The sequence below is a fragment of the Eulemur rufifrons genome, chromosome 4 (genome assembly GCF_041146395.1).
Source record: "Eulemur rufifrons isolate Redbay chromosome 4, OSU_ERuf_1, whole genome shotgun sequence".
Lineage (NCBI taxonomy): Eukaryota > Metazoa > Chordata > Mammalia > Primates > Lemuridae > Eulemur > Eulemur rufifrons.
The window spans coordinates 81,605,103-81,622,846 of record NC_090986.1 but is presented as its reverse complement, the minus strand read 5'-3'; the positions used below and the strand labels follow the sequence as shown (position 1 = coordinate 81,622,846).

General features: G+C 39.6%; 1 protein-coding gene and 1 pseudogene across 1 annotated transcript in view; one reads left to right on the top strand and one right to left on the bottom strand.

Annotated features, from left to right (window-relative positions):
- Window positions 1-661: 661 nt before the first annotated feature.
- Window positions 662-1,871, bottom strand: LOC138382822 (formylglycine-generating enzyme pseudogene; annotated as a pseudogene).
- Window positions 1,872-9,718: 7,847 nt separating this feature from the next.
- The window catches only part of TPTE2 (transmembrane phosphoinositide 3-phosphatase and tensin homolog 2), an 86,665-nt gene continuing 78,639 nt past the window's right edge, over window positions 9,719-17,744 (top strand). The window contains exon 1 of the mRNA XM_069466962.1: window positions 9,719-9,842. Coding sequence (XP_069323063.1) covers window positions 9,719-9,842 — 124 coding nt within the window. The remainder of the gene's footprint in view (window positions 9,843-17,744) is intronic.

Below are 17,744 nucleotides of genomic sequence, written 5' to 3'. Positions count from 1 at the left end.
TAGAATTGGAGACCATTATCCTTAGTGAAGTAGCTAAAGAATGGAAACACAAACACCACATGTTCTTGCTATTATAATGAATTGGAACTAACTGATGAGCACACATGTGCATGGAGGGAAGTAAAACTCAGTGGAAAGCAAGCAGGGGGAAGGGGAAAGGAGGAGATGGGTGAAAACTTACTTAATCAGTACGATGAACACTATCTGGATGATGGGCACACTTATAACCCTAACTCAAGCATTATAAAAACAACCCATAATAACCCAAAATATTTGTACCCCTTAAATATTTTGAAATAAAAAAAGAAAAATTTATTTTGGGATAATAGGCATAGCATGATTCCATTTTTTGTAAGGAAAATTAAATTTAAATGATTTATAATTGTACAGGAAAAAATTTGGATGGATACACACCGCATTCATTAGTAAATAGCTCCGTGGGACTTTAAGTTTTATAATATGAATATGTTATTTTTGCAAGTTATAAAAATCACTAGGACTTTGGAAATGTATATGTACAAAAAATAAATGTTTTTTATTTGGCAAAAAAAAAAAAAATTCCAGGTGTCCATAAAGAAATGAGGTAAGTTTATTCCATGATAACTGTAGAATTTAAGTATTATTTTTCTGAAACAAAATAACTCTTCTGGTCTATTTTCAGTGGGGCAAACTGGTCTTGGAAGACAGTTCCTTTGGCCATTGGACAGGTTTGTAACCAACCTGGGGATGAAAATTCTTTGCATAAGATCTTCAGAGTTCTGAGGGAAGCCCAGTGCAGATGAGACACAACTTCTTGGATTCAGGAAGGCTCTTCCTGGCTGTCAGTCCATGGTGGGCAGGTGGACAGTGACACAACAGAATCCCAGATTGGAAGCAGAGCTGTCAGGTGTGTTCCAGCTTGGAGCAGCACAGCGATACTTAGGGCAAGGAGTTTCTACGGCACATGGAGGGTCCACCTTTCCTCGCCTGGTCTTTCCCAGAAGAGGGGCCTTTAGGATTGAATGTTTCTTTAGGATGAACGTTCCACCAGTCTGAAGTCCACTCCCATGCATTTCCCACCGTGATGGATAAGCCATAGCTATTGGAAGGAAAGGTGTCAATGGACGCAGTTCCTTGGAAGCCATCCTCTGCAGTTTTGGTCATCGGAAACTCACCCTACCAAATGTTGGCATAGTTTTGGCCTTTCAGTTGCAGTTTGCAAGGGAAAAGTCTATTTCTTAGGCCTCCTCGACAGCTATGCTCCCACTCAACCTCCTTGGGCAACTGCTTTCCTGCCCATGTGCAGTAGGCAACCACTTCGTTCCAGGAGACGTGGAGAACTGGATAATCCAGCCCGTGTAGACCGGTAGTGTCAGGCCCTTCCAGTTAGCACCTTTCACAGGTAACCACCAAGGATCACCTGCAACTGCCTGTTGGATATCAGTCTTCACTTGCTCACTCAACATGCCTTCAAAGGCAAAGGAGTTGCCAAACTTCTCAGTTTCTGTCAGCCAGTTGAGTTCACAAACTTCTCAAGTTCGGCATCACTGACTTCACAGGCATCCATGTAAGAGACATCAGCAGCAACTCTCCTCACCAGTGCTTCCGCATTCTCCTTTACCTGAGTATCATCTGTGCCCATCATAGGGCAGGGATGGGGACCATCTTGGTGGGCATGAGCAGCCGCTCTCCAGGGACCAGGCCCGGATGTTCAGGTAATGCAGGTGGGCAGCCTGCATTGCCAGGGGCCCCAGGCCACAGTGCAGGAGCCCATGGGGAACTCACTGGTCCCTGTCTCCTCGCTCCATGCCACCCACACAGCAGCAAGAGCAGAGGCATTAAAAAAAAAAAAAAAAAAGCCTCTTGCCTTTATTAATTACAATTCTCCTGTAAAGAAGAGCTTTCCTTTCTCCCCCATTTATTTATGTAGGTATTCATTCAGTTATTTATTTATATTGCTATGTATGGACTCATGGGTATTTATTTTATCCTACTAGATTATAATCCAACACTATCATTTATTTTATTGCTCAAATTGTTCCAACTTTGGCCATTGGGAACTCCTTTAGGTTGACTCCTGTGTGCTTTTGATATGCTCTGTCATTGTGGGGCTGTTGGTGGTGGTGCTTTGAGTCCTTTATTTTCTGACACCACAAGATTTTCAGGCTCAATTAGATTTTCCTTTGTCTAGGCCTAGAATCAACCATGTCTCCAAGGAACCCCAGGACCTATGACCTTTTGCTATAAATCTCTTATGTTCCTTCCACCAACTCATGTTACATCTTACATAATATAGACTCGAACCCTTCACAAATTTTCTCAGAAATATGCTGTAAAGGTAGGTGGAGTTTGTACTTGCTGAGTTTGTTCTAGTCATTGAATATCGCCTGCGGTTGATCCCAGTGCTCCTCTGTCCACTCTATTGGTGAGGATGATCCAGGTATGAGGGGTAGGAAGATGAGAAGCTATGAAAGTGGGTTTGAGCTAGATAAGGGTGTAGATATAGACAAAGGGGATATGGATGCAGATGAAGATATGGATTGGGAGGCTGAGGAAATCCCTGGATGGGATTCACATATACATACCTGAATTCTTTTTGTTTCACCAGTATGCAAATCAAAAAGACACAAAAGTTTTAACGGCAAGTCAGAATTTTTGAAGTTTAATTTTTTTCTGGCTCTTCCCTACTCTGCCTGTAGGGAAGGTACTCTTTGTGACCTCAGCTTCTCCTCTCTCTCTCTTCTCCTCCAGTTGCCTCTGGCAGTTGTCTGGGCTGGTTTGTGGGGTCATGGCAAGCCTGCTTCCTGTTGAATCTCACACACTCATTGGGTGTGTAGTATTATGTACCCTGTGTTAGGGATGAATAAAATTAAACATATGGATATTAAGTGAAAACAGAACTAAGTTCACAGCACAAATTAAAAGGAAGACTGGAAGCAAAAGCTAAATTTTAGATTCTCATTTTTTGCGTAAATATTAGGATTTTACAAAACAACTTAGACAAACTATTCCAAATAGATGTGCGTGAATCGTGATTTAAATACCTGAAGTAAGTCCCATGTTCTAGCCCAGGATTAAGCACACTCAAGGATAACAATTGCACATTTCCTGGGTTGCATCGTGAGTGCAAGATTGTTTTTCTGCTCTATAAATAGTCATTCCATATCTTTTTATTTGTAATTTTCTACAAATGACACTACCCTTTCTTCTATGTACTTGTCTGTGTGTGTGTGTGTATGTGTGGCATGTGCATGTATGTGTGTGTATGTGTGTGTGTGGGAGAGAGAGATGACATGATAGTTTCTTACTTTTACAGGAAATGTAATACATGTCAGCACAAATCTAGACTGAGACTGACTCATCTGTCAGGAAGAACAAGTTCACCATGCCAGAGTAAACAGAATGGGGTGAGCTCTCAAGAAGAAGGAAGGAGTGGGAAGGCAGTTTATAATTTAAGATATGAGTAGAAGTGTTTTATTAAAATTATTTTCAGTCTCTTAGTCATGTTAAATTTTTATCCAGAACTTGTTTGAAGCTGCCCAGAAAATTTCCTCCTCCCTTCTGATCCCCGCAATCATTTAGCCATTAAGTCCAACCTATTCTGCCTCCTCCACATCTTGTGTGTTTATTTTCTCCTTTCTAGCCCCCATAGATGCTCACCTGATTTTGTCTGAACTGTTCCTATAGACTTATTTCCATTCTCAACTGCCTCGCAATTATTCATTCCTGAAAACCCATCTGAAGCATCTTCTCCTACTCGGTAAGAGCTAGCCATTTCTCTCTTTGTGCCACTGCTGCACCTTGTTTTAACCCATTCTGTGATTATGCCCCAGATATATTCTAATTGATAGTTTATGTACTTTTGTCCCTTACGTGACTGAGGCTGTGAGCTTCCTGAGGAACAGAGATTGTATCCTCCTTATTTTTATACCCCCAATGCCTAGCAATATTGGGAAAACTAAGTGCTTGGTCAGTGAATGAAAAAATGAACAAATGAATGGGTAAATAAATGAAGGAGTTCACTCAGTTCATGGATGAAATATTAATGAGTGAATGATTTGTTATCAATCCCAGCAAACATTTCTCCTGGAAGCCAAAAATTTGTAATGTGGAAGATTATCTCCTTTAAAATGACATCTTACAAGCTGTAGTTTCTCTGCTGCGAATAAATCATTTTCTCAAAAATACCCAAAGTTATTTTTCCTTTTTGAGAGTATTTGCTATTATTATGCCTCATATTTCCATCTCATGAAGCAAATTGGTAATACAGCAATTAAGATACCTGTGCATGAATATAAGAAACACAGTTGTGAAAAATCATCTATAGAAAATTAACCTTTCTTTTCAAAAGTTCAGAAACCTTCAGTTGTATCTACTTTGTGCTTACCTGAGTTCAGCAAAGCTCTTTCTTGCCAAAATAGCCTATTTCCAAATATCTGGACAGTGTCATGTTACTGGAAAATATATTGGTATATAAAAAACATAATTAGCTTGTCTTTCACCACTTTTAAAGAGCCATTGATATTTGTTAACACAGATGTTATTTGGATATTTTATAGAATAACATTTTGGTAAACTATGCAAATTCTAGAAATTTAACTCAAATATTTATGGAGTGGTTTTTACTGATCATCATGCGCTTCAAGGTAAACATCATTTCAGTATGCTACCCATTTTTATAAAGCTTAAATATAACAAAATTACATACTTTTATATCTATATCTACATCAACATCTTTCTCTCATTCCCTCTCCCCTTCTTTCCCTCCCCCATTTTTCTTTCTCTCACAAAGAAAAGCACAGGAATTATGAACATAATCTTCAGAAGAGAGTGGTCACCCCTGTGGTGAGGCAAAGGAACTGGCTTCCAGTAGTCCGGTAGTTTCCTCAGGATTAGAAAGGTTTTCATTCTGTGCGAAGTCATAGATTTATGGATGTTATTGTTATGCTTTATGGCTATTGGGCACATGCTAATGGTCACACCCTACTTTTGAGAATATGTCCCACAGAAACAAAGTACCAGTATTTAAGGATATGTGTAGAAAAACAAAAAGGGAAACATAAAGTCAAGGAATATAGTTACTACATAAGCTCCATGTATGTTCCACTTATGTACTCTTATCTAAGTGTGATAAATATTGTTTTTTTTAATAAAGGGCAAATCTAGTGTTAATACTGTGAGCATTATATGATATGCTTCAATAAAAATGATTTATATTTTAAAACTTTTTTTAAAACTTTAAGCAATGGTATAACTTTAAACATATTATTCAGTATAAATAAATACATATGCATACATATAATAAGGTATATTATCTGATAGAAGAATATTGAATATGAGTGGAGGAAGTTAAATGAATTATAATGCTTTCATATGGGGATTTAAGAGAGTTAAAGTTTAAAATCATTTTAGCTATATAAGAACACAATGTTCTTATATTTTCTTCAGCATATAACTTTAGTGTGAGAATTGGTAGTTGTCCCCCCAACAATATTTTATATAAAGAATGAGTATCCCAAACCCAATGTGAATATTGCCATTCATCAGTATTTTGAATTTGTTCTTTATTAATAGATAATACAAATAAATACTAAAACAATACTAGCATTTTGTGTCCAATATTCACAGCTAGAAGAATAATTGCATGATTCAGCAAATTATAAAAGAAAATCAATTGTATTTCTATATACCAGCAAAAAGCAATTGAGAAATGAAGAGTACCATTTGCAATAGCATCCAATACATAGACCTATTTATAAAAAAACGCAAACCTATATAAATGGAGAGATATGCCTTGTCTATGGATTGGAAGACTGGAATTTGGTGGTCTCCCCAAATTGATCCATAGATTGAACACAATCCCAATAAAAATCCCAGCAAAGTACTTTTGTAGATTCTAAAATTAATATGGAAACTATGGCCGGGCGCGGTGGCTCATGCCTGTAATCCTAGCACTCTGGGAGGCCAAGGCGGGAGGATTGCTCAAGGTCAGGAGTTCGAGACCAGCCTGAGCAAGAGCGAGACCCCATCTCCACTAAAAAATAGAAAGAAATTAGCTGGACAACTAAAACTATATAGAAAAATTTAGCCGGGCATGGTGGCACATACCTGTAGTCCCAGCTACTTGGGAGGCTGAGGCAGAAGGATTGCTTGAGCCCAGGAGTTTGAGGTTGCTGTGAGCTAGGCTGATGCCTCAGCACTCTAGCCCAGGCAACAGAGCAAGGCTCTATCTCCAAAAAAAAAAAAAAAAAAAGACGACTGAGTTAATCACCAATGGCCACTAGCAGTGATTAACAGTGAGAACCCAGAGCACCCAACCTGAGTCTGCAGGCTTAGGGCATAGTCCCAAGTAGTGGATCCCTTTGATTGAGGCTTGTCATCTAGAAATTCCATCATCACTAGAAGTCAGAGCCTAAATTAGCCTGTTACTAGCCTTGGGTTACCAGAACAAGTTTAGATTTTATTGGGGAGGCCAAGTAGCAGTTCAGGGGCTTGTGGCCACTGTCTAAGACTTACGATGTGTTCTTTCTGTTGAGGATTGGGATGGGCAGATTACCATGCAAGCTTAAGAAGGGGCCATGGCAATGCTTCAGTGTGGGAGGAAGTTTGAGCTAGTAAGAACTGGAGGGATAATTTCCCCCTGTAGGGATCCCTGCTCTACCTGCTTACTGTAGGAGTGAAGTGGTCATGATGTAATCAGTCTTGTTATAGCTGTTGTCATAAGTGTGTGTTCATGGCCCTATCTGCTAACGGTGAGTTATTCTTGTAAATAAAATAAAATTAGTAAGTTTATACATACAGTAAATGTTATGCAAATCCTAAGAATGATGTTCCAAGAAACAAGTTTTGCAAGTAAGTATTTAAGTTGGCAATTTCGACACAATTCCATGTAGTGCTGTTCACACAATTATTTATTGTTTAGATATTTGTTATAGGCCATAGTTAATTTTTAAATCTTACTAAGATTAACATTTCTTATGTTTTTAAAAATATATAAACAAAATGTTATAAAAGTATAAAATAATGACTTCAGAAATTCCTGAGAATTTAGATTTCTCATTCCTGAATTATGAAAATTACTATATTTTGCTAATTTGGAAACTTTTGGGGCAACCATAATGAATTGAAGGCCAGAGGCTCTTTCCTCAGTTTTTTGGGGGGCAGTATACCATGCTAAAGAGGAAAAAAGGGTCTCCAATAATGACCAATAAAGGATCTCTTTCTGCACTCATCAAAAGGGGCATAGAGCCAGATTTGATTTAGAAAAATTAACTTGATGTTTCTCGTACCTCAATGTTGTAGAACAAATTCATGTTTTAAAATTTATTACCCATTTAACTGTACAACTCTATACATTGTTCAACCCCTTTGACAGAAAGAGAAACTGAGGCACAGAGAGGTTAATACACATGTAGTGAGCTAGCTCAGAAGCAGGAGACAGGGATGGAGAACTCCTTGGTATTGTGAGGAATAATTCGCATGTCATAGAGAAAACAACTCAACTGGCTTAAACACAAAAGGGAATATATTGACTCATGCAACTGAAAATTCTGGCTATAGACTGGCTTTAGGCAGTGGCATTGATATAAGGCTCAACTGACGTCATCAGGATTCAGTATCTCTCCATTTCTTTGTTCTCTATCTTCTGTGTTGTCTTCATTCTCAGGCTTTAAATGGTGTAAGATGAATGCCAGAAAGTTCAGGGCAATATCCTACCAGGTTCAAATGCAGGTGAAAATATGGTGCTTCACTCACAAGAGTCCATGCAAAAGTCTCATTGTGCCTTACCAGCTCCAGCTGAGTAACATGCCCATTTCTTAGCCAAACCCTGGGGTTAGAGGAATGGAAGATTCCTTTTGCCAGGCCTTTGTCACATACACACCCTTGGTATAGGAGTGTAGTGGGAAAGACTATAATATCTGCACATAGACCGACACTGAAGAATGGGAGTGATTCTCAGTGTTCTCATTCCCAGAGGGCAATAGAGATACTGTTTCCAGAAGGGAAAATAAATGCTGGTTATCAAAATAAAAACAAAATACATGTCCACTGCATCCTTCTCTCACTGTTTCACTTGTGTCTTCTGGCCCAGAGCCATTCCATTACCCGTTCAGGCTCTCAAGGTTAGATTGAAGTGTAAAAGCAAACTCTATGGAAGTCCTGGGAGAGGGGAAGGGGCAGGACATGTCCCAGGAGAGGGATCTTAAAGACAATGAAAATTTCTCAGATATCCCAATATCCATGTGATTGGACTCCCAATAACCTAGACTCTTTAATCAATAGACCTTCTCATCGCAGAGCCCAGCTCCATTCCAACTCAGCTATGGATACTCCTAGACCTTATTACCTGGAACAGCTCTGTCTCTGAAATAGTAGTCTGACATTCCAGCTTTTGATCTCAATCCTTAGTCCTTCCAGCCTATCAGGGTCTTCAACCTATCAGTCTTCCCACTTACGTCCTGCCCATCAGCAGCAGCCTCTTGTCTTCATTTTCTCCCTCTCTGTAGATTTCATGGCCTGTCATTTAACCTACATCTTAAATATCTCTACCCCATTCCCTTCTAGTCATTTCTGTCTGGCAAAATACCAACTCTACCTCTTCCAGACTTACCCCTTAGGAAATGGTACAGCTTTATTTGATCAAATCACACGCATGAGGATACTGATCCTACCATAAACAAACTCTTAGTCACAACTAATGATCAGGAAAATCACTTTTTCATTTACTTCATTCATTCCATATAAAGTGCCTGCCATGTGTTAGGCACTGTACTTAGACAAAACGCACAAAGCTTCCTGCCATGTGGAGCTTACATCATGGTCTTAGTCAATCTTCTCATCGATCCTACTCAAGACTATTTCAAAGCTTCTCCACTGTCCTCAAACTTTTGCCCCCGCCCAGCAGATGGGCGAGAGCGCCACTTCACAGAGGAACCGGAAGTCATCAGATGGGAACTTTTCGTCATCAAACCTTCAGTGAGACTTGTATCCTCCCTTCTTTCCCTGCCTTTTACTTTGAAAGAAGTGTCCCTCTGGGAGACCTTCCTTGTCCCTTCCTTCCTTCCTTCCAGTAGTTTTCACATTGTGACTTCCGGTTTGGTGATCTGTCTTTCCTGAGGGCAGGGATCCTGTCTGTCCCGCTCACTGGGCTGTCCCCAGCTGAGCACGCGATTGACGCCCGGTGACCGTTTGCGAGGAGGAAGCAGCCGCTGAGATCTCTGGGAGGAGGCCCCGCTCAGCGCGCCCTGGGGGCGGAGCCAATGGGAGCCCTCCTCAGGCGCCATGGCGGCGGTTTCTGCAGCCTTCACCTGAGGAAACGGAATTTTACCCCCAAAGATGGAGACGTAACCTCACAGACGTGGGTCAGGCGGGATTTCTGGATGTCCGAGGGACCTTTCAGCCTGCGCGGCATGAGAGGCTTTTCCCGCTGCCCTGTCGCTCCTGCGAGGGCCCGCAAGGCCCAGGAGCGGCCTCGGACTCTCGAGGGCCCTGATGCCACCGGCCTCAGAGGTGCTCGGAGGCCTGCGCGGGAACTGAACCCCCAGAATGTTGGAACTCCCTGCTGGACCTCCATGGTGACAGTGATAATAAGATAGTAATAATATTGACTACTGTCTATTGAACCTCCACTAGGTGCTGGCTGTCAGGGCTTGGGCGAGCGACAGAACCCAAGGCCCAGATTTCCTCTGTTTGGTGGAGATGTATTAATACCTACCTGATAGATTTGTGATGAGACAGAATGAACAAGAAAGGCACGCTAGTGCCCGAATTGGGGATTTGGCCTGAGACTCCGCTGCAGTTGACGCAGGGATTCAGTGAACAGCATCCTGAGAGCCCCAGTGCCTTGGAAACTCAGAAGGACGGTAAGTCCTCAAGGTGCCAGCTCCTGCTCCTCCCCCCAGACTGAGGGGTTAGTGTCCCAAACTCTCTCTGCAGGACCCATATCCAGAATGTGAAGGAGACCCATAGTCCTGCTGAGACTTGCTTCCAGAAGAGTGAACCCAGCCATGAAATCCCCTGGTGCCTTTGGTGAGGCAAGCAGGAAAAGCATGTGGGAACCTAGCTTAAAGGCCAGAGACAAGCCTGCCACTGAGGGGCAAATGCAGGATCACTTGCCATGTCATGTAGACTTCAGGGGTGCATCACCTGAGGCCATGGTGACACCTCCAGCAGACAGGACTGGAGGGCAAGCTGTGTACTAGGGCAGAAAATCAGAGGTCATGGCCTTGAAAAACTCGGGTATTGATACATTCTGCATTTGAGGGCCTACCATGTGTCAGACACAATGTTAGATAGGAACTGTAGCTATGTTTGTCTCCCCTAGAGGTGAAAGGAAACGAAGGTTTTTACAAAAGCTTTATTGAAATATATTTCATGTACTATTCAATTTGCCATTTTAAAGGATACAATTCAAGGGATTTTAGTTACATTTACAGAGTTGTGCAGCTATCACTCTATAAATATATCACCACTCTCTAATTTTAGGACTTTTTCATCACTCCAGAAGGAAATGCTATACCCATTACTAGTCATTTCCTAATTCTCCTCCTCACCTTCCACCTGAGGCTTAGACATCCACTAATCTACTTTCTGCCTGCATGGATATGCCCATTTTGGGCATTTCATATAATGGAATCTAACAATTTGTCTCATTTATGCATGGCTTCTTTCATGTAGCATGATGTTTTCAAGGTTCATCCAACTTGTCAATACTTCATTCCCTGCATCAATACTTCATTCTCTTTTATTGCCACATAATATTCCATTGTATTGATATACCACATTTTAATTTTTTTTAATTTTATTATGTATTATTTTATTGATACATAATATTTGTACATATTTATGTGGTATGTGTGAAATTTTGTTATATGTATAGAATGTGTAATGATCAAGTCAGGATTTCTAGGGTATCCATCACCTTGAGTATTTATCATTTCTATGTGTTGGGAATATTTCAAATTCTCTCTTCTAGCTATTCTGAAATATACAATACATTGTTGTTAACTATATTCACTCCACTCCAATATCAAACATTAGAACTTATTCCTTCAATCTAACCATGTGTTCATACCCATTAACCAATCTTTCTTCATTCCTACCCTGCCCAGGCACACCCTGCCCAGCCTCTGGTATCTATCATTCTACTCTCCACCTCCATGAGATCAACATATGAGTGAGTACATGAGATTTTTGTCTTTCTGTGCCTGGCCTACTTCACTTAATGACCTCCAGTTCCATCCATGTTGCTGCAAATGACAAAATTTCATTTTTTTTAATGGACAAAAGTATTCCATTGTGTGTGTGTGTGCCCATTTGTCTGTTGATGGACACTTAGGTTGATTCTATATCTTTGCTGTTGTGAATAGTGCTGTAGTAAACATGGGGGTGCAGATATCCCTTTGATACACTGATTTCCTTTCCTTTGAATAAATATCCAGTAGTGGGTTTGCCAGATTGTATGGTAGTTCTATTTTTAGTTTTTGAGAAATCTTCATAATGTTTTCCATAGTGGCAGTACCAATCTACATTCCCACCAACAGTGTAAAAGAGTTCCTTTTTCTCCACATCTTTGCCAACATCTGTTATTTTTTTTTTTTGTCTTAATAATAGCTATTTTAACTGGAGTAAGATGATATCTCATTGTGGTATTGATTTGCATTTCCCTGATGATTAGTTATGTTGTACATTTTTTCATATATCTGTTGGTCATTTGTGTTTTGTTTTCTTTTTTTTTTTGAGAAATGTCTAGTCATGTCCTATGCCTACTTTTTCATGGGATTATTTGGTTTTTTTACTGTTGAGTTGTCTGAGTTCCTTGTATATTCTGGATGTTAGTCCCTTGTTGGATGAATAGTTCACAGATATTTTCTCCCATTCAACAGGTTGTCTCTTCACTCTGTTGATTGTTTCCTTTGCTATGCAGAAGCTCTTTAGTTTAATACAGTCCTATTTGTATACTTTTATTTTTATTGCTTGTACTTTTGTGGTCTCAGCCTAGACCAATGTCCTGAAGTGTTTTCCCTATGTTTTCTTCTAGTAGTTTTATAGTTTTGGTCCCATGTTAAAGTCTTTAATGTATCTTGAGTTGATTTTTGTATATGGTGAAAGATAGGGTTCCAGTTTCATTCTTCTGCATATGAATATCCAGGTTTTTCAGTACCATTTATTGAAGAAGGTGTCCTTTCCCCAATGTATATTATTGATGTCTTTGTGAAAAATCAGTTGGCTGTAAATACGTAGATTTATTTCTGAGTTCTCTATTCTGTTCTATTGGTCTATGCACCTGTTTTTATACTAATACCATGTTGTTTTGGTTTTTATAGCCGTGTAATATATTTTGAAGTCAGGTAGTGTAATGCCTCTAGCTTTGTTATTTTTGCTCAGGATTGCTTTGGCTATTCAGGCCCTTTTTGGTTTCATACAAATTTTAGAAGTTTTTTTTTTTTTTTTTGAGACAGAGTCTCACTTTGTTGCCCGGGCTAGAGTGAGTGCCGTGGCGTCAGTCTAGCTCACAGCAACCTCAAACTCCTGGACTTAAGCGATCCTACTGCCTCAGCCTCCCGAGTAGCTGGGACTACAGGCATGCGCCACCATGCCCGGCTAATTTTTTGTATATATATATTTTAGTTGTCCATATAATTTCTTTCTATTTTTAGTAGAGACGGGGTCTCACTCTTGCTCAGGCTAGTCTCGAACTCCTGACCTCGAGCGATCCACCCACCTCGGCCTCCCAGAGTGCTAGGATTACAGGCGTGAGCCACCGCGCCCGGCCAGAAGTTTTTTTAATCTACCATGCTGATGAATTGGCAGAATCATATTGTTAAAATGTCCATACTACCTAAACTGGTCTACAGAATTAATGCAATCCCTATCAAAGTATCATCATCATTCTTTACAGATCTAGAAAAAATAATTTTATGCTTTGTAGGGAATCAGAGAAGACCTCATATAGCTAAAGCAATCTTAACCGAAAAGAACAAATTGGGAGGCATCAGTCTACCAGACTTCAAGCTTTCCTACAAGGCTATAGTAACCAAGACAACATGGTACTGGCACAAGAACAGAGATATACACCTTTGGAATAGTACTTAGCACCCAGATATAAAACCATCCTCATATTGTCATCTAATCTTTGACAAAGCAGACAAAAACATACATTGGGGAAAAGAATCTCTATTCAATTAATGGTGCTGGGAAAACTAGATAGCCACATGCAGAAGATTGAAGCTGGATCCCCACCTCTCACCTTTCACAAAAATCAACTCACGATGGATAACAGACTTAAACCTAAGGCATGAAACCTTAAGTAAGGTATCACAAGGATGGAAAAACAAGCACCACATGTACTCACCATCAAATTGGTACTAAGTGATCAACACTAAGGTGCTCACATGGTAGTAATATTCATTGGGTGCTGGTCAGGTGACGGGGTGGGGGGATAAACTCACAACTAATGGAGGCGGAGCACACTGTATGGGGGAAGGGCACACATGTAGCCCTGGCTTGGGCGAGGCAAAGGCATTACATGTGACCAAAATGTTTGTACCCCCATAATATTCTGAAATTTAAAAAAAAATTGATAACACCTATGTGCACATATGGAAATAACATTCATTTGGTGTCAGGCAGGTGGGAGGGGGGAGGAGAGATGAGCAAATTCACACCTAATGGGTGTGGTTCACACTTTCTGGGGGATGGGCATGCTTGTAGCTTTGATGTTGGCAATGCAAAGGCAGTATATGTAACCAAAATATTTGTACCCTGTAATCTTCTGAAATTAAAAAAATAAAAAAATAAAACCTTCTAGGCAACATAAGAGTAAAAACCAAAATGCCAAAGGTAAGTTTTATAAAATTAATTTAATCTATAAGTATTGAGCTACTGTGGGTACTTATTTTTAACTGTGGATTTTATACCTTCAGATGTTTTTGTTTTGCACATTATTATCCTTTTCTTTGATTTTGAAGAACTCTCTTTAACATTTCTTATAAGGCAGATTTGGTTGCCATGAACTCCCTCAGCTTTTGTTGTTCTGGGAATGTCTTTACATTTCCTTCCTGTCTGAAGATACGGCCAGGTGCAGTGGCTCATGCCTGTAATCCTAGCACTTTGGGAGGCTGAAGCGGGAGAATAGTTTGAGGTCAGGAGTTTTAGGTGAAGATAGCTTTTCTGAGTTAGGTATTCTTGGTTGGAAGCTGTTTTACTTTAGCACTTTGAATATATCATGTCACTATCTTATGGCCTGTAGGGTTTCTGCTGAGAAGTCTCCTGTCAGGTATATTAGAATTCTCTTATGTGTTAGTTGCTGATTTTCTTTTGGTGCTTTCAGGATTCACTCTTTGTCTTTTACCTTTGAGAGTTTCCTTATATGTCTTGGAGTTGTCTTATTTGGATTGAATCTGACTGGTAACCTTTGACCCTTCTGTACCTGGCTATTTGTATCTTTACCCAGGTTTGTAAAGTTTTCTGTTATTATTTTTTAAAATAAGCTTTCTACTCCTTTTTTATTCTCCAGTCCCTCTTGAACACCAGTAATATGTAAATTTACTCTTTTGATGGTGTCCCATAGATCCCATAAGTTTTCTTTGTTTCTTCTCATTCTTTTTTTACTCTGAACTTTGTATTTTCAAATAGCCTGTTTTCAAGCTCACTGATTCTTTCTTGTGCTTGATCAACTGTGCTGTCGATGCCCTTTATTGCATTTTTATTTCATTTATTGTACTCTTCAGCTCCAGGATTTCTTTTGATTTTTTAAAATTATTTCAATTTCTCTGTTGAATTTCTCTGATACATTTCTGAATTTTTTCTCTGTGTTTTTTGAAGTTTCTGAGTTTTCTTATAACAGCTATTTTGAATTCTTTGCCAGATTTCTGTCTTTTGGATTAGTCACTGGCACCTTATGTTGTCCATTTGGTGAGGCCATCTTTTCTAGGCTATTCTTTTTTTTTTGTATTTTTTTAAATTGATATTTCATAGTTGTACATATTTTTTGGATACTAGGCTGGCTACTCTTATTTCTTGTAGATGTGCAACTCTTTCTACTCATTGACAAATTAGATATTTCTTCTAGTCTTCACAGTCTGGGTTTGTGACTATTCTATTTCAGTGGGCTTGTTTAGAAATTCTGGGCTGCTGACTGTTGTATTCCATTTCAGCACTAGAGAGTGCCTTAAGTCCAGGTTACATGTGAGTCTCATGATAGCTCCACCTTTGCTGCAACGTCTGAACTGGACGGAGGTGGGAGATTCACAGAGCACACCCAGGCTGTGTGGGAGAGCTGGTCAGGCTCTCCAGTCTGGTGAATCTTTAGATCATATTTTCTTAGCATGGCATGCAAAAACGCCTGTTTGGTGTGGTATCTCTTTCGGCAGGGATGGTGAGCCACTGCGAAGTTTCACATGTTGGTTGCCACTATCCCCAACCCCTGTCTTTGTCCTTAGCTGGCTTCAGGTGGTTCAGCTCTGCTGGTACTTGTGGTGGTCACCATGGGCTGAGGGAGTAGTGAGTCTCCACAGAGGGACCAAGATGGTGAGGGATCCAGATGTCTGCCTCTAACTCACTTTTTCCAGTGTAGAAACCCTGACTCTAGGAAAACTTTCTGTGTGTGGTACCAGAATGTCTTGGGGGGAGGGGCATCACAGTCACAGAAAACCAATCCCCTTACCATTCAACTGTGGTTTTACTTGTCTTTGCAGTCCAAAGATGCTTCACAGCCTCACTCATGTGTTCAGGTTCCCTTAGCTCTTATAAAGGTAATTTTGCATGTGGATAGTTGTTCAAATTGGTGTTTCTGCAGGGGTGCAATCACTGGAGAGCCCTACTCTACCATCTTGCTCTGTCCTTTTACTAGATTAATCTTATTATCAAATTTTAAGAGTTCTTTATATAATATGGATACAAGTCCCTTATTGAATATATACTTTGCCATGATTTTTTCCCAATCTGTAGATTGTTTTCTCATTCTCTTAACAGTGTCCTTTGGAGAGAAGTTTTAAAATTTAATGAAGTCCAGTTGGTCAATTTGTTCTTTTAAGGTTTGTGTCTTTGGGGTTGTATCTAAGAGAACTTTGCCTAACACAAGGTCATTACAGGCCAGGCACGGTGGCTCACGCCTGTAATTCTAGCACTCTAGGAGGCTGAGGTGGGTGGATCGTTTGAGCTCAGGAGTTCGAGACTAGCCTGAGCAAGAGTGAGACCCTGTCTCTACTAAAAAATAGAAAAAAATTAGCCAAACAACTAAATATACATAGAAAAAATTAGCCGGGCCTGGTGGCGCACGCCTATAGCCCCAGCTACTCAGGAGGCTGAGGCAGTAGGATCCCTTGAGCCCAGGAGTTTGAGGTTGCTGTGAGCTAGGCTGATGCCACAGCACTCTAGCCTAGGCAACACCGTGAGACTTTGTCTCAAAAAGGAAAAAAAAGAAAAAAAAAAGGTCACTACAATTTTCTCCTAGAAATTTGATCAGTTTTAGGTTGTACATTTAGTTCTACAATTCATTTTGAGTTAGAGTATGGTATGAGTTATGGATTAAAGTTAATTCTCCAGTTGATCCAGCACCATTTGTTGAAAAGGCTATCCTGAATGGCTGAATTGCCTTTCCACCTTTGTTGTTCATATATGTGTGAGTCTATTTCTTTGATTCCTTGTTCTTTTGTATTGATCTATTTATTTAATTTATGTCAATCCACAGTTTTGTTCATTCTAGCTTTATAATGTCTTGAAAATAAAATAATGTTAGCTCTCCAACTTTGTTCTTCTGTTTTCAAAGTTGTTTTGTCTATTCTAGTTTTTTGGATTACCCTAAGAATTTTAGAATCAACTTGTCAATTTCTACCAAACAAATTTCTAAAGCCTACTCGGAGTTTTGATGGGATTGTATGGAATCTATAGATTGTTTCAGGGAGATTTGACATCTTAACTCTGTTGAGTCTTTCAACCCATGAACCCATATAGTTATCCATTTATTTATGTTTTCTTTAATTTCTCTTATTGTAAAAATCTTTCACACTAATAGAACATTCCTTTCAACAGCAGCAGAATACAAACTCTTTTCAAATGCACGTGGAATATTTGCCAAATAGACCATATCCTGGGTCATAAAACAAGTCTCAATAAATTTAAAAGGATTCCAGTCATACAAAGTATGTTCTGTGGTCACCATGGAATTAAATTAGAAATCAATAACAAAAGATCTCTGGAAAATCCCCAAACATTTGGAAAGAAAATCAAACATTTATAATTAATACAAGAATAAAAGATGAAATCAAAAGGGCAATTAGAAAGTATTTTGACCTGAATGAAAATGAAAACAGAACATGTCAGAATTTATGGGATAAAATTTTAAGAAAATATTATAGTACCATTTATAATGGCATCAAAAAGTATGAAATACTTACGGATAAATCTGACACAGCTACTGTCAAACTGTAGCTGATGGAGTACATAGGGTTTAAATACCTTTACTGTACTCTGTCCCATCCTCTGACTTCCTATCAGGGCCTCCCATTGGCACAACCCAAGTGTAGAAAAGAGGGCAAAGGAGATTGTTGGTAAAGTTTATAAAGGTGAGCTTCCCCAGACAGAGTGGAAAAATGTGGAAAATGGTTCAGAGCAGCAAATAAAGACCATCTAGCACAATGATGAAGCTCTAAATTGCAGACTCCGCAGCACTGTTAGCTAAACCCTTCACATAAACTGGATGCACATTGGTCACAAGTGAACAAAGTACCCAGTATATGTGAAGATGGAGATTTGGGGCCTCC